This window comes from Phacochoerus africanus, chromosome 9 (genome assembly GCF_016906955.1).
Source record: "Phacochoerus africanus isolate WHEZ1 chromosome 9, ROS_Pafr_v1, whole genome shotgun sequence".
Lineage (NCBI taxonomy): Eukaryota > Metazoa > Chordata > Mammalia > Artiodactyla > Suidae > Phacochoerus > Phacochoerus africanus.
The window spans coordinates 70,042,247-70,070,126 of NC_062552.1; the positions used below are offsets into that span (position 1 = coordinate 70,042,247).

General features: G+C 36.1%; 1 protein-coding gene and 1 pseudogene across 3 annotated transcripts in view; both read right to left on the minus strand.

Moving 5' to 3' along the window:
- The window catches only part of G2E3 (G2/M-phase specific E3 ubiquitin protein ligase), a 60,714-nt gene that overhangs the window by 4,217 nt on the left and 28,617 nt on the right, over nucleotides 1-27,880 (minus strand). For all 3 annotated transcript variants that reach the window (XM_047795512.1, XM_047795513.1, XM_047795515.1), the window contains 7 exons: nucleotides 17,982-18,088; nucleotides 16,811-16,927; nucleotides 13,912-14,036; nucleotides 13,675-13,804; nucleotides 12,481-12,788; nucleotides 10,096-10,277; nucleotides 5,304-5,476 (listed from right to left, as the gene is read on the minus strand). In XM_047795512.1, coding sequence (XP_047651468.1) covers nucleotides 5,304-5,476; nucleotides 10,096-10,277; nucleotides 12,481-12,788; nucleotides 13,675-13,804; nucleotides 13,912-14,036; nucleotides 16,811-16,927; nucleotides 17,982-18,088 — 1,142 coding nt within the window. The remainder of the gene's footprint in view (nucleotides 1-5,303; nucleotides 5,477-10,095; nucleotides 10,278-12,480; nucleotides 12,789-13,674; nucleotides 13,805-13,911; nucleotides 14,037-16,810; nucleotides 16,928-17,981; nucleotides 18,089-27,880) is intronic.
- LOC125135569 (60S ribosomal protein L9-like) lies at nucleotides 1,684-2,269 on the minus strand (annotated as a pseudogene).

The following is a 27,880-nucleotide window of genomic DNA, read 5'->3' on the forward strand; positions in this document are numbered from 1 at the left end:
ACCACAGCTCAAGGCAACCCCTAACCCACAAGCCAGAGATTGAACCTGCAACCTCATGGTTCATAGTTGGATTCGTTTCCACTGAGCCACGATGGGAACTCCAAGAGGTTTTTTTTAATGTTCTACTTGCCTTGTTTCCTTTTAAATACTCCTAAAAAATGGTAGTAAATTTTGAGGCCATGTTATTAGGCACAAACAGATTCAAAACTGTTTAATCTTCCTAGAGAATTTGTTCTTTTTAACACTATTAGGGTCATTTAAGGGCAAAGCTTTTTAAAAAAATTATTAGAATTTTTTTTTTGCTTTGAAGTCATTTATTTGCTATGCAATTTAATCCTGTCTTTTAATACAAGAATTTAAGCTATTTACATGTATTATAATTATCTATATGTTTAGATTATTTTTCTACCTCTGAACACATTTTTCTTTGAACATGTTTTTCCTTGCTTTCATTTTACTCCTCTTTTTCTGTTCACTGTATGATTAAATATATTTTCCTGATTTCTGTCCCCACTCCCATCAAACTGTTTTGGAAGTTAACATACTCTGTTCTTGTTATTTTAAAAATTTCCCTTAAAAGATACATACTTGGTTTAACAATCTAAAAGCTAATTAATGCTTTCCCACTACTACCTCAAGAATACAAGTCCCTTAAAACAATGAATGCAGTGATGTCTTCTTTTCTTATAGATTGACTAATTGCTAGTATTTTAACTATTTTTTACCAAAACTTGGTTTGAAAGGTCAGTGCTTGTTTTTATTTATTCAGATTTTTTTCACTTCTTTGCTGACTGGTGCTGCTTGTGTCTTATTTTTTCCTCTGGGTTCAATTTCTTTCTTCCTTATTTTATTAATCTCTTTAGAAAAGAAGTAAATCTGTCTCAAAATGTTTTTACTTCCCCCCTCAAAGTTATTATCTTGGCTATTTCCAATGTTGTTGTGACTGAAAAAGGTTTTCAGTATAATTGATGATATATATTTTTTTAAATAATGCCTTTTTGCTCAGAATGCAGTTTCATCACAAAGTACACTAAACTTTAGCACATTAAGCCCTGTGAACCTGAGAATTTCTCAAGCAGCATTTTCTATAATATTGTCCTGCCTCCATCCTTTCAAAGCTAAATACATGTGTGGGTTCTCTTACTCTGAAGTTCAGGACAACTTGTTTTCAAATCCTTTCTTTCTGAGAAAAATCCTCTTATTTCTCCTCTAGATCTTTAGTTTTCTTTCTTCCTTTTCTCTTTAAATGGCCATAATCAGAGCACATGGAAGTTCCAGACTAGGGACTGAGTCTAAGCTGCAGCTGTGTTAACGCCAGATCCTTTAACCCACTGTGCCTCTGCAGAGACCCATAGCCACTGCAGTTGGATTCTTAACCCAGTGCTCCAGAGCAGGAACTCTTAGATCATTGGTTTTCACTTCAATGGCCTCGCATTTAACAAGCATCAAGTGTTCATTTCCATGATCATTTTTGTTTCTCTTTCCTTTTCCTTATTTTCCTGTGGGTTACTTGAATACTTTTTCTTCTTTGGACTCCATATTTATCTGTAGTGTTTCAAGTGTGTCTCTTTGTATAGATTTTTTTTTTCAAGTCAATAGAACTCTATCTTTAAAAATCACAAATAAATCTGAAGAATCATCTAGCATCTTGCTGTTTCTGTAGCCATACAACCCCATATCTTCTTACTCATCAGCCTGCTTAACTGTTTCCTTTTCCAGAAACATAGATAATGCCCAAAACTTTTCTGATATCCTTGTTCTTAACTGTTGTAGCTTACTGAAATCAAAGCAGCTGAATTTGATAGTGTTGTTTCCTTCAATAATCAATTCATCTTTCTGAGCTTCAGACACTAAGCAAGCAATGTTTGGCCTCATCTGCATCCTGCAGATGCATTTTTCACACCTCCCCCCCCCAACTTCCATTTCAATAAGAGACCCAGTCTCCTGAATAATGGCACTGATGGTGAAGTGAACATACACAGACCTCATCTTGTAATGGAAACCCAGTGTAATACCCTTGATCATGTTCTGTATATAACTAGATAGTGCAATCAGCATCCAGTTTCTATTTGCCCACTACTTGTCAACGCTGAGCCTCTTCTTTTTCTTTCCAAGAAAGCCAATTTCTACATTGATGTGGTTGAAGTCCCTCTTCAGAGTGCCTCTGGGGGCCTTTCACAATAACTGTACATCCTTTTAGAGTGCTGTCAACATTTTTTGGAATGTCATTCTGACAGTACAGGTGGCAAAGAGCCAAGATTTTATCAGTTCAAGAATAGAAACATTACTTCTGTTTAGGTCCCATTGCCTTTTGCTGTTTATAATTCCCTAAATATTTCTTTTATATACACTGTGAACTACATTAGAGAATATTAAATTTTCACCTCAACCATCAATAAATTTAGCAAACCCAAGAGGAGAAGGAAACGTGCTTTTTATTCTTTTCATTATTCTATCTTCCTTCCTGATTTTCCAAGATTCCATCTTTAATAATTTGCTGCTTCAAAAAATTCCCACAATCACTCTTAGGACAGGTCTGATGAGGACAAAAACTCTTAGCTTTCCTTCAAATAAGAATGTCTAGACTTCTTCTGCTATGTCCTTGCTGAGATTCCTAGCTGGTCTGTTTTCACCCCACTACCTTTCAAATTTTGAAATTAAGATAGTTTCAAAAATTTTCTTAAGTTTGTTTTATATACAATCCAAAGTATTTAACTATACTTATCAGGAAAAACAGAGGGAGGAGTGTCGTTAGCACATTATCCAGAAGTGGATGTCTATGATCATTTTTCAACTTAGAAGCACTATTTGATGCATTTCACATTTTACATTTTGTGTGTTTTTTTGTTTTGTTTTTCAATTTTTTTTCTTTTTTAAATCACTATAAGAGCACTTCTTTGCCTCATTCAGTTTGTCCTATTATTTAAATCCTTGATTTGCTATTCCCAGTACTTGCTGTTTTGAATGGTTGTGTTGTTTTGTCTTTTACTGGGAACTCCTCTTCTGTACTAATGTTTCTTTAGCACTCCTATTAAGCTCTGGCCATAGAGAGTTCCCTAAATATTATGTATTTGCTTTTTTACCTCGCACTAAGTACTATATCCTATGACCAATACTTTGTTAATGTCTTTGCTTTAGATTAGGGTCCATTCAGGATGCCAAACCCACATTTGGGGCAAACTGAGGGTTCTGATTTCATATGACATCTAGGGTACCATGGCTTTCAATTTCCATGTTATTTCTGATATATATAGAACTCTTATGAGCTCAGAGTTGTTAAATATTGTTCTTTGCTCTCTGATTTATCTTTTACATAAAAGGAGGTATCAGTGCTCAGCTTTTCTCTTGCTCTCTTCATCTTCTTCTGTCTAACTCCTATTTAAAATTCATGTTTTATTTAAACACCACTTATATAGGGAAGCTTTTCCTGACATTTATACCACTCCTACCTATTAAAACAAAACAAAACTAAAAAATCTAAGTAAGTAAATACAAAAATTAACAAAGAGAATGAATTCGGATATAGCAATGAAAAAAAATACATCTGTAGATATATGAACTACTCGGGGAGTGGGAGAGAAGTACTATGTACATCTATGTCATTAAGAAATACATTTCAAATAAGTTTTAAAATAACTATCAGGGAGTTCCTATTGTGGTACAGCGATAACAAATCCAACTAGGAACCATAAGGTTGTGGGTTTGATCCCTGGCCTCGCTCAGTGGGTTATAGATCTGGAGTTGCTGTGAGCTGTGGTGTAGGTTGCAGATGCGGCTCAGATCTGGTGTTGCTGTGACTGTGGTGTTGGCCAGCAGCTGTAGCTCCAATTCGAACCCTAGCCTGGGAACCTCCATGTGCCACAGATGCAGCCCTAAAAAGCAAAAATAATAATAATAATAATACAAAAAATAAAATAACTGAAAACTTACACATTTGGATTATTTTGTCTATTAATCATAATTATGAATGGTAATTCTAACTGTAAGAAAAGGTTGCTATCTGAGAGTCTTATAGTCAGAAGACATTTGGATACATTTTAAAGAGCTATGTAACAGTGTTATTTTAAATTGCAGTATTCAGGGAACTATATCCTCCTAGTCACTTGTGATGGAACATAATGCAAGAAAAAGAATGTACACACACACATATATATATACGTATGTACGTGTGTATATATATGACTGGGTCACTTTGCTGTACAGCAGAAATTGACAATGTTGTAAATCAAGTATAACAGAAAAAATAAAAATCTTACCGAAAAATTACAGTATTAAAAATACACTGGAAATTATATCCTTTATAATTGCTTAAGCTTATGATGTCATATTATATTTTAATTTGGAAGAGTGCTGAAGCTCTATAGAGCTCTTTAAAAAAGAATGAAGACTATGTCTACTTACTATTATGGAGTGATCTCGACTATATCATCAAGTAAAAAATGAGTAGAAAAAAGGGTGGATGGTGTATTACTATTTATCTAATAAAAGAAATAAATACATACACATACTATTATATATATATTTATCTGCTATCATTAAAAAGAAAATGGATAGAGGAGTTCCTGCTGTGGCAGTCAGTTAAGAATCCAACTACAGCAGCTCAGGTTGCTGGAGAGGTGCAGGTTCAATCCCCAGACCAGCAGAGCAGGTTAAATAATCTGGTGTTGCTACAGCTGCGGTGTAGGTCATAACTGCAGCTCAGATTCAATTCCTGGCCCAGGAACTTCCACATGCCACAGGTGTGGTCATAAAAAGAATAAGTAATGGAAAAATAAACTATAAGCCATTAAAATGGTTACTTCATAAAGGGATAGAAGGTAATGTGATAAGGATGAAAGCTATATTTATCTGAATACAATTTGTATAGTAACACAGTGATCTGATTACACAGTTTGAGAACAAAGAGAAACAGAAACATAACTTTGTTTTTCAATAAAATTGTCATTGATGATAATGTTAGTACTGCTATTCTGTGACTACTATTTAAGAAATCTGGAATAAATCCAGGAATTATTTCATACTCTAATTCACCATTGTCTCTGAGAACCCAGATTTTCTAAAAAATTTTCTAAAAAATTAAAAAAAAAATCTTAAAAAAAATTGAGATGATTACTTTTCCTACCTAAATAACACACTTTTAAGTAATTCTGTAGAGTATCGTCTGAATGGTATTTATGTTTAAGAGGTTAGTTTTAAAGCATTACTTTAAAATAGCATTTCAATGTTATCAAATATATCTCGCATTATAAGATAACCACTTAAATGTGTAATTTGAGAGAACCTTTCACATTTAAACAACTTACCTTTCAAAAGGTGCTTGGACTCTCTTAATTACATGATAAACAAGTATGTCCTTTGCCAACATATATTTATCACTTATTGATGTTATAAGTCTTAGACAACCAATAAGTTCTAGGTAGTTATAACAATCATTTATTAAAGAATTTAAGTCAGCTACACTTGTTGCAGTATTTACCTGTAATGAAGAAGAAAACACACTGGGTTTACTCATTTACTTGCGAAAGATATTTACATTTTAAAGAGACCTTTCACTTTATACTCAACTCCTGAATACACCAGGGTAAAGTAAAAGTATACTAAGAACTATTTTCCTAGAATAAATGCCTGACAATCCAGTTTAATAAAAATTACAATCAAAAGGACAGCTGAAACCTTAAAAAATGGATAGATTCAAACAGAGGATCTGAGGGAACAGCATAAACAAAGAAATATTTGACCATATATGTGCCAGACATTTTTATGTAGGTTAGCTCCTGAACAAAGTTACAGAAGATAAAAATAGGAGGCAGACAATAGTCCATGTGAATGGAAAATCTATTTCTTATTTCGAAAAATCTCTTCCCCTAGGTATTTACATAATTCCATAATAATATCACATCACTACTGTGATCTTAGAAGCTTTTCTTGACTCCAAGCTCAAATAGTTGACTATAAGTTGTCTCATCTTTGCTAACCCACCACCCCAAGTTTTAGCTGGGCACAAAGCCAAAGATTCCTCACAGCTAGATGTGGGCTTATGTGATTAAGAGCTGTCCAATGGGATACAAGTAAAAAATGTGTTAAATTTTCTTGTACTCTACTTCCACTTTCTTCCTTGAGAGCAAACTTCAGCTACGAAGACAATATCCTAAATGACTTTACAAGGAGAGGAAGGAATTCAATTCCCTAGATGACTTTGTCTATCACAATTGTACCTGTGAAACAGGAGCCGTTTCTGTAAAGGCCAGATAGCATTTTATGCTTTGTGGGCCATATCACAACTTATCGCAACTACTCAACTCCACCAGTGTACCATAAAAGCAGTCATAGACACCTAACAAATGGGTGTGGTCATATTCCAATAAAACTTTAAAAAGGCAAGACTTGGCATATGGCTATAATTAGCCAAATCCTAACTCTAAAATTTAGATTTCAGAGAAAAATAACTATCTGCCTTTTTTGAGCCATTGTTTTTTGGGTTCCTTTCTTACAGAAGCTTAGCCTACGCTCTAACTTACTATGGCCAAGCATTATCTTGGAAGAGATATCCTGCTTCATATTCTGCATTACTATTTTTATAATACATTTTACTATATAACAGTATATTATATATTATTCATCTTGTCTTTCCACTAATATGTAAATTTTCAAGGAGGCAGGGCTTTGTTTGGTTCACTACTCTATTTCAGCGATAGAACAAAAGGGGGTAGAAAGTATATTTGGACTAAATTAATGAAGAAATACTGGCTAGGAGTATAGAAACTCCTCTATAGATAAAGCCATGAAGAGGGAGTTCCCATTGTGGTTCAGCAGTAACGAACCTTACTAGTACCCATGAAGATGTGGGTTTGATCCCTGGACCCTCTCAGTGGGTTAAGGATCCACTGTTGCTGTGAGCTGTGGTGTAGGTCACAGACGCGTCTAGGATCCCACATTGCTGTAGCTGTGTAGCACAGGCTGGCAGCTCTAGCTCTGATAAGACCCCCTACCTAGAAACTTCCATACGCCACACCTGCAGCCTTAAAAAGCCATGAGGCGTGTTGGAAGTCTTACACAATGAGAATCCATTAGGATTCCTGAGGAAGAAAGCAATGTGGTCAAATCTGTACTCATGAAAGAATCATTCTGAATTAAGATTAAAATAATGTCTTAATAGTTTAAATTTAGAAATAATCTTAGTTTGGTATAGTAGCATACTATAAATAAGAAGGCCAGGCCACTCTCAGAGACAATGACTTGACATAAATTAATGAATGAAGTATAGAAGAGTAAAATGACCTTGTCTCTAACATAACTTGGAAATATGTCTCTTGAAAAGAAAAGGAAAATCAGGCAAGGGGGGTGGGGCGCAAAAATAGTTCTGTCAAATGTGTTGGGCTCAATTCTGTAGGAAGACCCAGATTTTATCTGGATATAAAACTCTATAGAGGCTCAAAAATACAGGTCTGTAAATCATCAGAAAGATTAGGGATCAGAAGATGCCTTCCAAATGGTACAGAGGAGGGAGTTCCCATTGTGGTTCAGCGGTAATGAACCTGACTAGCATCCATGAGGATCCGGGTTGGATCCCTCACCTCGCTCAGTGGGTTAAGGATCCAGCCTTGCCATGAGCTGTGGTGTAGGTTGCAGATGTGGCTCGGATCTTGTGTTGCTGTGGCTGTGGTGTAGGCCAGCAGCTGCAGCTCCAATTTGACCATAGCCTGTCTGGGAACTTCCATATGCCACATGTGTAGCCCTAAAAAAAACAGAAACAATCCCTCCCCCCAAAGCCAAGACAAACAAAAAATCAAATAGTATACAGAAGGACTGTTAAGACAACAGTGAAAAATACCTAAGTTTCAGGGACAGAAAGAAGAAGTATTAAAAAAGACAGTAGCAGAGTTCCTGTCATGGCTCAGGAGAAACAAATTCGACTAGCATCCATGAGGATGTGGGTTCGATCCCTGACCCTGTTCAGTGGCTTAAGGATCAGGCGTTGCCATGAGCTGTGGTGTGGGTCACAGACTCAGATCAGATCCCGCATTGCGGCGGCTGTAGCTGTGGCTGGCAGCTGTAGTTCTGATTGGACCCCTAGCCTGGGCACTTTCATATGCCATGGGTGTGGCCCTAAAAAGCAAAAATAAATAAATAAAACAGAAATAGTCAAAAGTAGGAGGGAACAGAATACTAAAGAAAACAGTAGGGGGGAATTCAAATACAGTAGTTACTGCAGAAGTCAGGGGAGGTGAGGAATTAGGAAAGAAAGGCCTTTCTTTGCAAGTGGAGATTTAGATCTGTGGATATCAGTCATGAAGTAGCTAACTCAGAAGAGTGGTAACGGGAACAGGAGTCTGACCATAGGTTAAAAAATTAGTAGGAAAGAGGAAGTGGAGACAACAAAGTTGAAATACATTTTTGGTAAAGAGGTAAAAAGAAAAAATAAATTGAAGAGTTAAAGGGTTAATTGAAAATATCATTTTAGGAGTTCTCTTGTGGTACACAGGGTTAAGAATCTAGCATTGTCACTTCAGTGGCTCAGGCTGCCACTGTGGCTTGGGTTCAATCCACGGCCCAGGAACTTCCACATGCCAAGGACATGGCTAAAAACAAACAAACAATGGAATATCATTTTAGAATGAGGAGTATTGGACAAAATAAATAGAATTATTAAAACAACACACTTCCATGTTTCTTTGTGGTTTTGGTTTTTGTCTATTTCTGGATTTTTTTTTTTTTTTTTTTTTTGGCTGCACCTGCCTCACACAGAAATTTCCGGGTCAGGGATCAAACCTGAGCCACAGCAGTTAACAATGCCAGATCTTTACCCCACTGAGCCACCAGGGAACTCCCCTTACTTCGCATTTTAGAAACTAGGGCTTAACAGAATTAACCAACATTTCCAAGGTCACATAGCTTATACCACTTATTGCAAACTAAAATGTAGCTTCTGAGCATTTATTTTTAACCATTAAACTATAATGCCTATTAACTGGGAAAATGGATAGAGTGGGCTTGAGTAGGTAGGAGGTTAAGGGAAGAAAATTTAGATGGATTTCATTATCTTCGTTTCTAAATCAGTAACATGATAAATCAGGGCAATGATACTTACAGGGTATTATGATAAATAAATTGAGTTTATACATGTAAAATGTATTTGCACATCTAACAGTCTTAATAAATGATAACTATTTTTAGGAAGGAACACTAGTCTCCCCAGTTATTTCCATAAAGAGGAGATTCTGCCTAATCTTGCTCTCCACCTATCACTCATATCTCCCAGGAAGAGGAAGGATAAATTCTCTATTGGTAACCTCCTTCTCTATAGATTTATCTGCCTACAGGAAAGTGTACTTTCATCTTCTCTCTCATATGCAACAAGGAACTTGCCTTATATCAATTCTGGCACGGCAAATACATCCGTTTCAGTCTGAGGAGTGTTAGCAAGCCATTTCGACCACAGATCTAAATCACATTATCCAACTGGTTTTACTAACATTAAACCTGGCACTTTGATCTCTAGCTGTCTGGCCTTTACATCTATTTTTGTTTTATTTTATTTTATATTTCTAAAAATAGAACAAGAACCTTGTTACTCCTAGTAAGTACTTCCTGGGGCTTTGATGTTAAGTCATACATAATTTGAAAAATATCAGGAGTATTCTTAATCTCACTAACCATCTTTAACACCATCTCTACAGGGACCTTGATGCCAGGGGTTGCAGGTACACCATTCACAAAATCACTAGGAATAAAGGGTCAAATAACCTCAGATCTCTGGCACTAAGGTTGCATCTGAAATGGGTCCCAATTAAAATGTAACAGCATCAAAATCCACCAGCACCTGGTTGATTTTTCCAGCATACCCAAACTCTCTGAGAATGTTACAGGCCTCAAAATCAGCCTGGTGTAAAGTACTGAGCACTCCTGTTATCAAGAAAGTGGGAGTGACACCTGTAGGAAGTTTAAGTGGTTGTTAACCTGCTGATAAACAAAAATATTGACACCCCTTAACTACTTCACGAAAGAGTATTATTCTATTGCATATCAATCATTTATATTTAAATATACCTAGAAAGTAGGTATATTTACATCTGAACAAACAGGTATATTTCTTACCCTGATTATAATCTGTGCCACATCAAAGTCTGAAACATCATCTAAAATTGGCTGAGTATTTTCTGGTCCATAAACAAGACAGTTAAACAAGGTTTTAGAAAAGAAACCAGGGGAAGGACCACCATGAACCAAAGAAATGGCAAGCATTTTGCCAGCTTCATAGTAAAGATTCTCTTTCAGAGCTGTAAATACAGATAAAAACATATCAAAAATACTTTTATTATTATATGATAACCATCATATATATGAATACATATATAACAGTTAAAAAATCTAAGCATTAGATAAATGTTAAAATAACCTAATTCATAGAAGCTATAATGTATGAAATACATATTTCAACTGAAATGTACAATTTTACAAAATTTTTTTCTGAATACAAAGTAACAACCTACTACAGAAAAAAATGTAACTACAGAAAATCTTTTTATAAAATGACCTATAATCCAAGAGTTCCTGTTGTGGGTCAGCAGAAATGAATCTGACTAGTATCCATGAGGATGCAGGTTAGATTCCTGGCCTCGCTCAGGGGTCTAAGGATCTGGTGTTGTCATAAGCTGTGGTGTAGGTCACAGATGCTGCTTGGATCTCATGTTGTGTAGGTTGGTAGCTGAAGCTCTGATTTGACCCCTAGCCTGGGAAACTCCACATGCTGTGGGTGCAGCCCTAAAAAGAAAAAAAAATTAAATGAAATAAACATAAAACGACCTATAATCCTACCATCATAATAACCAGTGTACACACTATGGTGTATTTGTGTCTCGTGTCTATATAAATATAAATATAGTTTGACTTTTTTTGTCCCACTTACTGTATTACAAACTTTTAAAATATTATTTGAAATTATTCAAATCTACAGTTAATGAATGAATTAAGACTAATGTACCGATATGCTGAAATGTAAACCATGCCATTATTACTATGGCTACCCTGGCTGTTAACATTTTCAACTATATGTGACACAATGTTACGATCAATATCTATTTATATATTGTTATTTATATATACTTGATTATTAGGATAGATTCCTATATATGGTATTAGTAGTTTAAAGGATATGAACAATTTTAATGTTGTTGATACACAAAATGGCACAGATTTAGTCTCAACAGTATATGCTACCTTATCACATCATCACAGCTTTTAATTTTTTTTTCTTCTTGGCTGTGCCTGCATCATTTGGAAGTTCCTGGGCCAGGGATAGAACACCACAGCAGTGACCCAAGCCACAGCAGTGACAACACTGGGTCCCTAACCTGCTAAGCCACTGAGGAATTCCCAAATACTTTTTAATATGTCATGTAACATGTTTCAGTTACTTTGACAAGTCACAAAGATATATATTATTTTTTTTTCTAAAAATTGTTCAAAGCAGTTTATTAATAAGTAACATTGCCAATACCTGAAATAGTATCTCCTCAATAACAATCTCATATGTTAACATATTAGTAGTCATATCTTACAGATGAAGAAACTGAGATCCAGAGAGGCTATGCAATTAATCTAAGGATATAAAGCTACTTTAGTAGATGTGTACAAACTGAATTCAGATTTTGTGACTTAAATTCATATACTATCCACTGCACCAAAACTGTCTTGAATTAACACACTGATTATCTGGAGGAGTTTTTTGGTTTTTTTAAATGAGAGTATAAAATTGAATTGTGTTTACTGTAGATAGTACAAATGATCCTTTGCAGTTTTTCAATTATTTCAGTGATTCTTTAGGCAATGGTGGGGAAGTTCTAAAGAAAATATAGAAGGAAATCAGATGGAATGAAATGTCTTCCCACTTTCTCTCTAAAATTTCCTATTACAGCAGAAGTAGTATAAAAGCTGCTAAAAAAAGAATGCTAGAATTTAGAATTAACCAGTGTTTTGAGATGTTTATTTTAATCATATTAATTCCCCACCATAAGTAAAGACATGAAAGTATCATATATGTAAATCTGTGGGAAAAAAATTCTTGAAAGCAAAACTACATTAAAAATCTGTTACATATAGACCAAAAAACTACATTATAAAAATCCTAGGTTGTGAAGAAACATGCAAATTCCAAATATATGAACATGAAGAGCTCAAAAAACTACCCATCTCATTTGGGCACTCTGTTCAAATGAATTAAAAATAATGTACATTTTCAAGAAGTTATACTTAATTATGGAATCACATGGAGAAGGATACTGTTATGAAGAAATTAAGGACATTCATAAATAAAAAAAGGTTTCACTACAAAATTTAAATTTTAAAAATATCACTTCCCCTCTTTTTTGTGATTCTGTCATTATTTTATTAACCATAGATATTAAGTATCAATTCTAACCTACTATCTCTTTCTTAATACATGGAACATTTAGTATGTACAATAATAAAAAAAATAATTACCTTGAGAATTTAGAGACAAGTTCTTTGACAAGGACCCTTCAAACAATGGTGAGTTCTCAAGTTGCTGCATTAAGAGACTTAGGAATTCTTGCTTTGATCCAGGCTGTTCTCTTCCAAAATGATCATTTTCATTAATATATACTATTTCAATTGTGTATGAAGGATTAAAGCTTTGATTTCTGAATCCGTCTAAGGCACTATTCCATATATTGGCTTTGTTGATAAATAATCTTTTAGGTTTTTTTTTAATTTGAAATCCTAGCTCTATTATTAGAGTCGAAATATCTCTTCTAAATTTGCTGCCTTGCCTATAAAACATGAATTTAAACACAGAGGTAAATACTCTGAAGTACTTTATGTGACCCAGAAGTTATACAGCCATTAAAAAAATAGAAAAAAAGATTAGAAGGAAGCTCTTCCTCAACTCCCACCCAAACATAGACAATGGCTGCCAATGGAACCCAAAACAGTTATTTGATAACCTTCATTCCAAATTCTTGAGTCCCTCTAACCCAATCTTCTATCAAATTCAAATCACCTAATGTCATAAATGATATATAAAAATGGTGATAGATGATTATTCAAAATTTGATCTGTTAGGTGGATTCAGGTATAAGGGTCAAAAGCTCAAACCTTCCTGGCCATACTTGCTTAACTGTATCTCATTGCACGTTCACCAGATCCTTTAAAAATAGAGCAAACGTAATCTCCACTTACTATATAAGAAAACTATAGTTGCATATTTTAAACAGAATTCAAATCTTTTAAAGAGTATTTTTTAGTCTATACTAGTAATTCTCAAAGTGTGGTCCCAGATATCAGCCACAGCACTAGCATCTAGAAACTTGTTAGAAATGCAAATTCTTGAGTCCCACAGCAGAAAACAGAATCAGAACCCCTGAGCATGAGGCTGAGCAATCAGTGTCTTAAGACCTCCAGACATTTAAATGGACTAACTTAATTGTTCTGTGCCTCAGTTTCTCCATCTGTAACTGGAAATAATACACTCAAAATAATTTTGTGAGAGGCCATTTCCATGGATCATCTTCTTGTATGAAAGTAAGGACTGCAGTTTGAAAAACACTCTTCCATACTATTGTAAGATTAGCTAATACTATAAATCTATATAGCTACTAACTGTTGTAATTTTCTCAAAATAGACTTTTATATTTTTTAGTAATTCAAAATACACACCTCAGCAAATCTTTACGCTGTGCTCCAGGTGACTGTCTGGATAATTTAGGTGAGGACTCCTCCAACAAACAATCAGTTATTCCCACATTAGTGTTGGGTAATGCATGTTTTTTGGCTTTTTGGAAATCGCCTACAGATTTAAAACCCAATGTTAGCATAACAGAAATACAGGTAGAAACTTTTTAATAATATACATTTAAATAAAAGCATCTTTATTTAAAATTACAAAATTATTACCTGAATTGTAGAGAATACCTCTACATTCCAAACACTCCCAATTTTGTTCCCATGACTGTAGCGAGGAACAGGCTAAATGTGTACCGCTAGAACCACAACACTGACAGCGCTTTATTTCCCATTTGCTGAGGACATAAAGAGAAGTAGGTATTTACATTTGATATTAACTTAGTTTAATCCCAACCATCAGCACTACCACAAGACAGCACTGTCTTACCTCACATATATATAACCAATCTTTTTACCAAAGTTAAATAATCTACTTTTCCCTAAAGTAGTATTTTCTCTATTTCATTTATTATGTTTGTAACCTCCTCCTTTAAATATTCTGTCTTAAAATACCTAAACTAAATATCAACATGTATATGCACATATACCCAATTACTATAAGTATTACAAAGAATATGATTAAAAAGGAAAAATTTTTTTCTTTTATACTTGGAGATGACTATGCTCACAGAGAGACTGCCATGTCAATATGTCTGCTGTGGAAGAAGCATTCAGTAAACACATTATCTTACCTAAAATACTATCTTTCCTGTTAATGGTGAGGAATTATTTCCTATAATAAGCTTGCTCAGACACCTCAGGTACTGTGCAGCTCAACGATCCAGCCTTAATACCTGACCCACAATCATATTCTCTCGCATTTGCTCTCCTCAAATCCCCACTCCCAATGTTTCCCCACTGCATTGTGTGATATATGCCCATCCACATTCACATTTTCTGTATGGGTGTGGGTTATAGTCTGCAGGTTCTGCTTTGGTTATAAGTACATGCTCTCTGTGTAGAAATGGATATACTCGCTGGGTGTTTGCATATGTGGGTGATAAGACAGATAGCTGAATAACTTCCCCTCTGGTAAGTAGGCAAACCTCCCTCTCTATGGATATGGATATTTAGGTGTGTGTCCTCTCTGTGTCTCCCTCTCTTCCCCATGTAGTTCTGCCAAACGATGATAAGGAAAAAGAAGAAAGATAACAGTTAACATTAGCGCTTATACACCAGGTCCAGTTCTCACTCATTATACATAAAGTTTAAACTTCACAACTTAATGAAGCTAGATAAATCACAACACCATGCTGCCTTTCAGCAAAATAGCCTTCCTATCACTAGGATGAGAGGAAGTGAGATTAAAAGAAATAATTCAGACAGCAGGTACCCCTGTCCCAGGAGAAAAGGTAAAGTAGCTGCCAGAAAGAAAATGCGGTTTAGTAGCAAATGATTAGGTGACTAGTCGTATAAAAAAAATATATTTATCAGTTAATCAAAATAGCCTAGAATGAATTTAGAAAATCCCAATATTAAAGAATGTATTGCTTCTTAGAATTCTAAAGTGCTTTACTGTTTATAAAGCACACTTATATACATTATCTTCATCTATGCCTCAGCATAACTCTTGAGTAGGGTATTTTTAGGGTGTTCGCAAATGAATAATCAGGGTCACCAGATCTGGTAACTCAGGCAAGAATACACATTACTTCACACGTTCAATGAGATCTCTGCCCTTAAAGAATCTTTAGTCTAATGGCAAAGACAAATTTAAATAGTGTCAATTGTATTATAATAAGCATAATGAAGTGTAAACAACCCAGAATGGGGAATCAGGAATAATAAGAGCTTCTTAGGGGAAACTTTCCAAAACAGGCAAGCTGAGTCTTCAAAAAATAAGCAGTAGCTCATCTAGCCAAATCACTTTCCATAAGAAATCAGGCTCCCAATATTCTGCTATACATTTTAAGTTTTAAACTGTCATGTTAATTAAGACTACATAAGAGGGATAAAAATTTATCAAAATTTCCTATATAAATTTCAACAAAATTAGATGTTACTTTTCATTCTGCATCTTAAAAAATGAAGATATTCTTGATTTCTAATATCCCACACAGTATAGTGTACCCAAAAATCACAAAATGATTAAGATTATTATAGCCAATGTCTACTTCTACTGATACTACAAAAAGGTAATCAATAAATAACAAATGCCGAACCCTTTTCATTGTGATCTAAAACACTGATATATTAATTTGGTTTCCCTTTTCATTGTGATCTAAAACACTGATATATTAATTTGGTTTCCTAACCTCTTAAAACACTGTCCTTCAATAGAAATATAATACAAACCATACATAAATTTAAACTTTGACATATAATCAATATAAAAAATTATTAACAAGACATCTTAAGGTCTTTTTCCTTACTGTTAGGGGTTGAATTATGTCAGCTCCAAAATTCATGTGTTGAAGGCCTAACACCCAGTACTTCACAATGTGACTGTACTTGGAGATAGGGCCTTTAAAGAGATAATTAAGATAAAATGAAGTCATATGAGTGGGCCCTAATCCAAAATGACTGGTGCCCTAATAAGGAAAAGAGATTAAGACACAGATAGAGGGGCTGTCAAGTGAGGACACAGCTAGAAGGGAGTCATGTGCAAGCCAAGGAGTGGCTTCAATAGAAATTAAACCTGCCCATACCTTTATCTTTGGCTTCTACCCTCTAATATTGTAAGAAGACAAATTTCTGTTGTTTAAGCCACCCAGTTGTTGGTATTTTGTTATAGCAGTCCTAACAAACTAAAACACAAGATAAATCTTCAGTATATATTTTACACATACAACACCTCTCAATTGGGAATAGCCACATTTCAAGTGCTAGAAGCTGCCATATAGAACAGCAGAACCCTAGAAAACAGAGCCTCATGAAAATACACCACAAAAATAGGCCAACTGCAATAATTTCTCTGTAAACAGATGTAAATAAAAACTTAATAAACATACCTCAAGTTAAAACTTCAAATATCCTAAGAGCAAAATTACATTTCACTAACTAGAACATCTACTTTCTCAGCTAAAGGTTTAAAAAAAGACACTGTATACAACTGAACTTTCCCATATACCTATCAGGCACATTATAGTCTCTCCCTTCTTTGCAACGACATCTTCGGACATCACAATGCTCATAGTGCTGCAGAAGCTCTTGAAAAGCATTTTCCTCTAATTCCCAAGATGCATCTCTGTAAATGAAGCAAGATATAAAATACACTTTGTCCTAAAATGTCACATGAAAGGATTGATAATGAATTTAAAAACCCTTCACAAAATCGGAAGGATAATACTATTCTTTTTAGAAATAATCATTTATTTCAATATATAAATCCATCACTGTCATTTCATCTTACAGTTAATTATCTCACAGTGAGTTTCAAATGCTAAAAGAAAAATTAAGTAGAAATTTTTCAAAATTTACATTTTTCCAACATTTCACATTCAATTTTTAAAATTTAGTAATAATTCTGGAATTCTCACCTTTATGTATTAAGATTTTTTTTTTTTTTTTTGCTTTTGAGGGCTGCACCCACAACATATGGAGGGTCCTAGGCTAGGGGTTGAATCAGAGCTACAGCTGCTGGCCTATGCCTCAGCCACAGCAATGTGGGATCTGAGCTGTGTTTGCAACCTACACCACAGCTCATGGCAACGCCGGATTCTTAACCCACTGAGCAAGGCCAGGGATCAAACCCACAACCTCATGGTTCCTAGTCAGATTCATTTCCGCTGAGCCATGATGGGAACTCTAAGTATCAAGAATATTCTTCAAATACAATTTAAACCACACCTTGATTCTCTTAATTTATACACACCATTTTGAAGCCTATTACACTTATGTATAATCAAGTAATATTATACACAAGTGAGGTGTACAATTAAGAGACTATATAAACAGCTAATGAGATATTTTAAGTCACAGTACCTGGTCTCAAGAACTATGAATCTTGGGAAGAGGAGGAAAAGGTGGCAATGGCAGCTTTACATTTCCGTATTTGTCAGAATTCCCTGGAAGCTGAGTGGGTTAAGGATTTGGTGTTGTCACTGCTGCAGCAGCTCAGATTACTGCTGTGCTATGGGTATGATCCCTGGCCTGGAACTTCCACATACTGCAGACATGGCTAACAGAAATAAAAAGAATAGCTGCTCATCCATGAGTACTTACTTAGACATGATTAATTCCAGCATTATTAAATCCTACATTTAAAATGTCTTTTTGTCAATAGGCTAAATGTTACTCACTTTTCAGGAATATGAATTCCCATTCTCAACATCTCTTTCTGAAATATATCACTATTATTGCATATTGTGCACCTAAAGAAATACACTCCTGCATTTATTGCTTGAACCTATAGTGGAAAATAGAAAATCTATGGTTAATAATTTAATAGGTTATCCGGTTATGAATTATATAGCTAATAGAACATGCTATTTTTTACATATAATTATGAAAACATTTTTTATGTTAGTGGCTCTCAAAGCTTGATAAACTAAGTTATCCCACTGCTACACTTTGGACATATTTTTCCCAATGGGTAAAAAAATCAGGCTAATGAACTATTATTTATATCTATCGACCATATGTTTCTCAACCTTTTGAATCTAAGTCATTTCTGTCTGTCCCCAAATGTGTTATCCATTACTCTCTGTCAATAAACAGTAAAAATCTTGAGTTAGTTCGCCTAGGAAGGATGTTTAAATCAATATTACATATAAAGCACCCTTGGTTCTGTTTATAACTCAATGTTCAAGTTAGTTTTCTTCCTAAGAGGGGAGAAGCATAAAATCTATTCTCACTGCTTCAGCAAATACAAATACAGAAGCAGCAGGCAGAGGGTACCCAGGAGAGAAAAAGAGTAGCCAATCTCTAATTTAAAAAACCTGTAGCACACAAACATACAATGACTATTTAATCCCTACTATATAGGTCCAAACACAATGCCAGTACCAAAAATAGAAACATTAAGTGACTTATATCCCATTTTAATGAATTCTTGGTGAGTAGGCATACAGTGTAAAAGTACTTTTTAAAAAGTAGATATATGGGAGGAGCGTCCAAGATGGTGGAGTAGTAGGACGTAAGACTCACCTACTCCCAGAAATACACTGAAAATACAATCACATGTGGAACTACTGGCACAGAAAATTTGCAAAAACCTCACAAAAGATTATGCTAGATTATGATAGAACAAGAAAAACATTACAAATAGGACAAAAGAAAGAAGAAACAACAAGAGAAAAAGAAGTAGAAGGAAAAGAGATGGGACCTGCTCTCCCAGGAGGGAACTGGAGAGAGGAGTAGCTCCTGCACCCTGGGAAGTTCCCCTGTCAGTGAAGAGATCAGTCAAAAACAGAGGAGGAACTCTAGACAAACCATGTGAAGCAGTTAAAAAGGAGACAGTCCTCCACAAATGGTCAGTGCTACTGGCAACAAGAAACCATAGGTGGGTGCCAGCAGGTGATGGGAATTAAAACTTTGCCCTTAAGAGATCATACATAAAGAGGGAGTTGGGGCTGACTATGTCGGGGGAAAAGACTGGGACTAGCTGTGTGTAAAGAACCTGGAAGGACTAGAGTATAGAGCAGTCACAATGGAGAGCATCTAAGCAGAAGCAACCCAGTCAGGCTTAGAAAGTAGATGCCACTGTTTGCGGGTCTTAGAAGGAAGAAGCAGGATCCACCACTACATCCTTGTTCCTGTGCCATCTTTCTCAAGCTGCAGGACACTGTCTTCTTCAGCTTGGGGAACTACGTGGGGGCAGTGGCTGCCTAGCAGTGGCTGGGCAGCAGCCCTGTCTGTAGGGCTACAGGTGGAGTAACCACCTGGGGGAATAACACAAGTTCCTGCCAGTGGCCCCCACGATAGTGGAGCCCAACCTGCTCCAGAAGAACTGCCAGCAGCAGCACCTATCCCCTGAGAGATCAGGGCAAACAGAGGTGCCTTGGCTCTGCCTAGAGAATCTGCAGAGGCTCATGCCAGTGGCACCCAATAGGCACCAGAAGAGCTGCTGGAAGCAGCGCCCATTCACTGTGAGAGTAGTAATCTGTTTGAACAGGGAAAACATAGGCATCTTGGCTCTGCCCAGAGAATCTGCAGAGGCTCACACCAACGGCACCCAGCCAGGACCAGAAGAGCTGCCAGTGGCAGTGCCCATTCCTGCAGGAGGGCCACCAGTGCCCCCTCCCTGATGGGAGCTGTGGGTTGGCCAACTGGAGAAAAGCACAAGATGCAGGGCCCCTGCCAGTGGCCCTGCAAAAGCCCAAGTCAGTGGCACTTGTTCCACACCAAGGGAGCTGAAGGAGTCCCATTAACCCACATTCTGATCTGCAGCAGCTACAGAGAGTATTCCTACCAGCAGGAAGGCAAGGGAAGGGACCACCAGAAACACATCCTGAAGCTTCAGAGAGAGCCTTTTAGCAACAATTAGGGTGAAGCTTCCCTGCCCCTGGATCTTTAGAGAGAGAGAGATCCCTAGAGTGGCCAAGCAAGGAGAGTGCTGGCAGAACAGCGGCACCTGCTCCTATACCTATAGGGAACAGTCCCTAGAGCCTTCCCAGAAAGGGAGGGGTGGCAGGAGAAACCGCTGACATTGCAAGTTAAGAAAAATAGCTCTGGAAACTGCCTGCTAGCAGGAGGAGCTGCAAAAGACACTGCTACCCCTACAGGCTACAAAAGCAATCCTATGAATAGAGAATCACTGCCACCTTCCTCACAGACCCTATCCCTAGCAGCCACCCAGCTACAGGAGAAGTGTGAGACCACTGCTGACAACACATGCTCTGGGTACACATGAACCACTACCACCCTGAGACCTCCAGGGCTGGACACCTGCTTTGACATCTACATACCAACTGCCAAGGGGATGATAAAAAGAAAGGCAGACACTATAAGATGACAAAACAGCAGTTTTCAGACAAAGGAACAAGACAAAAGCACACCAAAACCACTAAATGATAAGGAGATAGGCAATTTACCTGAAATGAATTCCGAGTGATGATAGTAAAGATGAACCAAGATCTTGGAAAAAGAATGGAGACACCTATGGAGAGCTTAAAAAAAAATGTTTAACAAAGAGCTAGAGGATTTAAAGAGCAAGGTGCATAGCACAATAGCTGAGATGAAAAATAATCTAGAAGGAACCAAAAGCAAGTTAAAGGAGGCAGAAGAATGAATAAGGGAGGTGGAATACAGAGTGGTGGAACACTGCTACAAAAGAGAATAAAGAAAAAATGAAATAAACTGAGGAGAGTCTAAGAGAGTTCTGGGATAACATTAAATGTACCAACATTCACATCATAGGGGTTCCAGAGGGAGAGAGAAAGTGGCACAGAATATATCTGAAGAGATTATAACCAAAAATTTCCCAAATATGGGGAAAGGAAATACTCACTCAAGTGGAAGAAGCACAGAGAATTCCACAGAAAATAAACCCAAGAAGAAACAGCAAGACACATGCTAATCAAACTGACAAAAATTAAGTTCAAAGAAAAAAATATTAAAAGGCACAAGGGAAAAGCAACAAAATCACGTATAAGGAAATCTCCATAAAGATAACAGCTGATCTTTCAGCAGAAACTCTACAACCCAGAAGGGAGTAGTAAAATATACTTGAGGTAATGAAGAGGAGGAACCTAGAACCAAGAATACTCTACCCAGCAAAGCTCTAATTCAGATTCGATAGACAGACCAAAAGCTTTACAGACAAGCAAAAGATAAGAGAATTCAGCACCTCCAAACCACATCAACTACTAAAGGAATGTCTTCCAGAAGAAAAGGAAAAGCCACAATTAGAAACAATATTACAAATGACAAAGCTCACTGGTAAAGGCAAAGATAATATAAAAGCAGGAAATCACCCAATGACAAATATATCTAAACTAGCAAGCATAAGGAGAGGACAAATGCAGAACACTGAAAACGCATTTGAAATTAAGAGACCAGTAAGCAGAAACAATTCTGCACACATATAGATGGATATATCAAAATATAATAAGAACCACAAATAAAATAACCATAATGGTCGCACACATAAAAAAGAAAATGCAAGCCAGACATAACACTCAAGATGGTCAGCAAATCACAAGAGAAGACAACAAAAAGAGGAAGGGAAGAAAAAAGACCCAAAATAGCAATCCAAAAAAAAAAATTAAGTAAACGACAGCAAGCAATACTTATCCATAATTACACTGAAGATAAATGGATTAAGTACTCCAACAAAAAGACAAAGCCTGGCTAAATGGATTAAAAAACAAGACCCATATATATGCTGTCTATAGGAGTCTCACTTCAGATATAAGGACATATACAAATTTAAAGTGGGAATGGAAGAAAATATCACATGCAAATGGAAATTACAGAAAAGCAGGGGTAGCAATACTTATACCAGACAAAATAGATTATAAAAGAAAGGTCACAAAAGACAATGAAGGACATTACACAATGATTAAAGGATCAATACAAGAAGAAATAACAACTGTATATGAAGAAATAACAGTTGTATATGCACCAACACAGGAGCAGCTCAACATATAAGGCAACTACTAACAGACATAATAGGGGAAATTATCAGCAGTACAATAATAGTGGGAGACCTTAACACCCCACTTACAGCAATGGATAAATTATCCAGACAGAAAGTCAAAAGGAAACAGAGGCCTTGAATGATACACTAGACCAAACAGAGTTAACTGATATCTATAGAACTTTTCACCCCAAAGGCAGCAGAATATACTTCTCAAGTGCACACGGAACATTCTCCAGTATAAATCATGTCTTGGGCCATATACAGATTAAGCCTTGGTAAATTTTTTTTTTTGTCTTTTTGCTATTTCTTGGGCCGCTCCCAAGGCATATGGAGGTTCCCAGGCTAGGGGTAGAATCGGAGTTGTAGCCACCAGCCTACGCCAGAGCCACAGCAACGCGGGATCCGAGCCGCGTCTGCAACCTACACCACAGCTCACGGCAATGCTGGATCATTAGCCCACTGAGCAAGGGCAGGGACCGAACCCGCAACCTCATGGTTCCTAGTCGGATTCGTTAACCACTGCGCCACGACGGGAACTCCAAGCCTTGGTAAATTTTAAAACATTGAAATTACTTCAAGCATTTTCTCTGATCACAATGCTATGACACTAGAAATCAACTACATGAAAAAAAAACAGCAAAAAACCCACAAACTCCTGGAAGCTAAACAATACTAAACAACCAATGGATCACTGAAGAAATCAAAGAGAAAATTAAAAGATACATAGAGACAAATGACAGTGAAGATACAACCCAAAACCTATGGGACAGAGCAAAAACAGTTCTGAGAGGGAAGTTTATAGCAACAGAATCTTATCTCAGAAAAGAAGAAAAAAAAAAATCAAATAAATAACCTAGCCTTACACCTTAAACATCTAGTGAAGGAAGAAGAGACAAAGCCCAAAATTAGTAGAAAGAAAGAAATTATAAAAGATTAGAGCAGAAATCAATAACATAGAGACAAAACAATTGAGAAGATCAATGAAACCAAAAGTTGGTTCTCTGAAAAGATCAATGAAATGGAAAACCTTTAGCCAGACTCATCAAGAAAAAAAGGGTTCAAATCAATAAAATTAGAAATGAAAAAGGAAAAGTTACACCTGACATTGAAAAAAACACAAAAGATCATGAGAGACCACTATGAGCAACTGTATGCCAATCAAATGGACAACCTAGAAGAAATGGACAGATGCTTACATAGGTACAACCTAACCAAGACTGAACCAGAAGAAATACAAAATATGAATAGACCAATCACAAGTACTGAAATTGAAAATATGATTAAAAAACTTCCAAAATACAAAAGTCTAGGACCTGAAGGCTTCTCAGCTGAGTTCCACCAATCATTCAGAGAAGAGGTAACACCTCTTCTGAAACTTTTCTAAAAAACTGCAGAGGAATGAACACTCCCAAACTCATTATGAAGCCACCATTATCCTGACACCAAAACCAGACAAAGATACCACAAAAAATTACAGGCCAATATCACTGATGAACATAGATGCAAAAATCCTCAAACAAAATATGAGCAAATGGCATACAAATATACATTAAAAAGATCATACACCAATATCAAGTAGGATTAATCCCAGGGATGCAAGGATTCTTCAAAATCCACTAAGTTATCAATGTGATACATCACATCAACAAACTGAAAAATAAAAACCATATGATCATCAAACAAAATAAAAATCATATGATCATCAACAAACTGAAAAATAAAAACCATATTGTCAATGGATGCAGAAAAAGTGTTTGACAAAGCTCAACAGCTATTCCCAATAAAAACTCTCCAGAGAGTGAGTATAGAGGGGAACTACCTCAATATAATAACTGCTGTTTATGACAAACCCACAGCTCACATCATTCTCAACAGTGAAAAACTGAAAGCATTTCCACTAAAATCAGGAACAAGACAAAGTTGTCCTCTTTCACCAATGTTATTCAACATAGTTTTGGAAGTCCTAGCTATGGCAATCAGAGAAGAAAAAGAAATAAAAGGAATCCAAATTGGAAAAGAAGAAGTAAAACTATCACTGCTGTGGATGACATGATACTATACTTAGAAAACCCTAAAGACACTATCAGAAAACTATTATAGCTCACCAATGAATTTGGTAAAGTCGCAGGATACAAAATTAATACACAGAAACCAACTGCATTTCTATATTCTAACAATGAAAGATCAGAAAGAGAAATTAGGGAAACCATCCCATTTACCACTGCATCAAAAATAACATAATACCTAGGAATAAACCTACCTAAAGAGACAAAAGACCTATACTCTGAAAACTGTAAGACACTGATGAAAGAAATCAAAGACACAAACAGATGGAAAAATACAACATGTTCCTGGATTGGAAGAGTCAATATAGTCAAAATGATAACACCACCTAAGGCAATCTACAGATTCAATGCAATCCCTGACAAATTATGAATGACATTCTTTACAGAACTAGAAAAAAATATTTTAAAATTTGTATGGAAACACAAAAAACCTCAAATAGCCAAAGAAATAGTGAAAAGAAAAAACAGAACTGGAGGAATCAGGCTTCCTGAATTCAGACCCTACTACAAAGCTACAGTTGTCAGAACAGTATGGTACTGGCACAAAAACAGAAATATAGATTAGTGGAACAGGATACAAAGCCCAGAAATATACCCAAGCACCTATGGTCAACTAATCTAAGACAAAGGAGGCAAGAACACACAGTGGAAGAAAGATATCTCTTCAATAAATGGTGCTGGGAAAACTGGACAACAGCATGTACAAAAACAAACTCAAAATGGATTAAAGACCTAAAAGTATGGCCAGATACTATAAAACTCCTAGAGGAAAACATAGGCAGAACACTCTTTAACATAAATCACAGCAACATCTTGTTTGACCCATCTCCTAGAACAAAGACAATAAAGACACAAATAAACCAATGGGACCTAATTTAACTCAAAAGCTTCTGCACAGCCAAGGAAACCATTTAAAAAAAAACAAAGAAAACCCACAGATGAGAGAAAATGTTTGCAAATGACTCAACCAACAAAGGTTCAATCTCCAAAATATACAAAAATTCACATAACTAAACAGCAAAAAAAAAAAAAAAACAAAACCCAATCAAAAAATGGGCAGACAATGTAAATAGACATTTCTCCAAAGAAGACATACAGATGGCCACTAGGCACATGAAAAAATGCTCAACATCACTAATCATTAGAGAAATATAAGCCAAAACCACAAGATTCCACTTTACACTTAATAGAGTGGCCATCATTAACAAATCAAAAAACAACAAATGCTGGAGAAGATGTGAAGAAAAGGGAATCCTCCTTCACTGTTAGTGGGAATGTAAATTGGTACAACTACCATGGAAAACAGTATGGAGGTACCTCAGAAAACTAAATACAGAACTACCATATGACCCAGCAATCCCACTCCTAGGCATCTATCTGGACAAAACTTGCACTGAAAAAGATACATGCACCCCTGTGTTGAGAGCATTACTTTTTATTCCGCGTATGTGGAGAATTCTTATGCAGGATGAATTTCCCCATCATTGCTATTGTCTTGTTGGTATCTTTCATATGTCCTATGCTGTTTTTTCCCTACATACTAGACATTTCCTTCTATCATATCCTATACTTAATAAGATCTTGGTATCTGTGTACAGTTGTTCAAAGTCCTTTAGGTTCAGAGATTTCAGTACCTTGTTGCTGCTTCCCGCTCACCTGTTGTGTGTGCCACCTACTAGTTGTTTGAACCTGGATTCCTCTTTATTCAGATCTTTCTTCACCGTCCACAAATCATTCCCTAAGTCATCATGTCTACTTAGTATTTTTTGTTTATCCCTTTTTGTTGCTGCCCTCTGCCTTATACCCTATGTAATTTCACTTTAGACACTTTTTTTTTTTAAATCACGGCAATGCCGGAATTTCAATCAGAAGTAGTTTTCTTTTGGTGTTCACGAAAAGTCCTATGAATACTAGGTCAAAGTTTGAGAAACTTTCTCTGTTTATTAATGCATAATGAGGCAAATCTTATTTGTCTTGAAAAATAACATAGTGCTACAAAGTTTACAATGTGATACATTTGGCAGCAATTACATTTATTCAAATACAAGCCCTTAATTAAGATAAATTACTTTTTAAAGATTCTCATATAATGTGAACTTCTTCCTCAATAGGTAAAGATAGCACTTCATGATGTTTATGAACTGCACTCTCCAGATCCTTTTACAAACACTTGTTTGTGAAAATTAACAGAATTTCTAATAGTTACCCAAGAAAATAGGCTCTATCCTGCCCCTTTTAACTAAATATTCCTAAAAATAACAATATAAGGCTCATACAAAAAAATAGAAAGTATTCAATAAAGCTTTAGTAATTTTTGACTACCTATTACTACTTTTAAGATTGTACTGAATTATGAGACTTTTTAATAAAACCTTTTTATTTAATTAAATAATTTAATTTTGCTTTTGCAGGGCTGCAGTCATGGCATATGGAAGTTTCCAGGCTAGGGGTTGAATCAGAGCTACAGCTGTTAGCCAACACCACAGCCATAGCAATGTAGGATCTGAACTCCATTTGAGACCTATACAGCAGCTCATAGCAACGCTAGATCCCTAACCCACTGAGCGAGGCCAGGTTATCAAACCCAAGTCCTCACGGCTACTAGTCAGGTTCATTACCACTGAGCCAAAACAGGAACTGCGAAATATGAAAGACTTTATATCTCTTAATTTAAAAACTTTTGTAGATAATTTGTAATCACTAGCATTTCATTCTATTAAACAATAATAAAAGCCAAGCTTTAAATAACAGCATAAGTTTAAGTGAATCCTTTCATATTTGGCATTCTATTAACTATAACTGTCTATCAATTGGCACTTTCACACATTATATAATACTACATACTGGATGTTATTAATAACTGGGATCTTCTTAAATTTTAAATTATCTTCTGCATCAAAGATACAGTAAATTGGTTAATGCTGTGTTTTATGATAGTTCATTTACTTAAAAACTTGCCATCAGTTTTCACATACAATGCGACTCTCAAGGGACTTTTTTTTTGGTTGTGCCCATAACATTCAAGTTCCCAGGCCAAGGATCAAACCCATGCCACAGCAGCAAGCCCAGCCACAGTAGTAACAACACCAGATCCTTAACCCACTTAGCTACCAGGGAACTCCCTCAAATAACTAATATTAATTTCAGTAATCCATCCACTGACAAAAAGTTAGGAAAAAGTATTTAGCATAGTTTTTAAAAAGAGGCTCTTAAAAAAAATTAAAATTCGGAGTTCCCGTCGTGGCGCAGTGGTTAACGAATCAGACTAGGAACCGTGAGGTTGCGGGTTCAGCCCCTGCCCTTGCTCAGTGGGTTAAAGATCTGGCATTGCCATGAGCTGTGGTGTAGGTTGCAGACGCGGCTCGGATCCCGCGTTGCTGTGGCTCTGGCATAGGCCGGTGGCTACAGCTCCAATTAGACCCCTAGCCTGGGAACCTCCATATGCCGTGGGAGTGGCCCAGAGAAATAGCAAAAAACAAAAAAAAATAAAAATAAAAAATAAAAAAATAAAAATAAAATTTAAAAAGGGCCTCAACATTTAACGATCTTA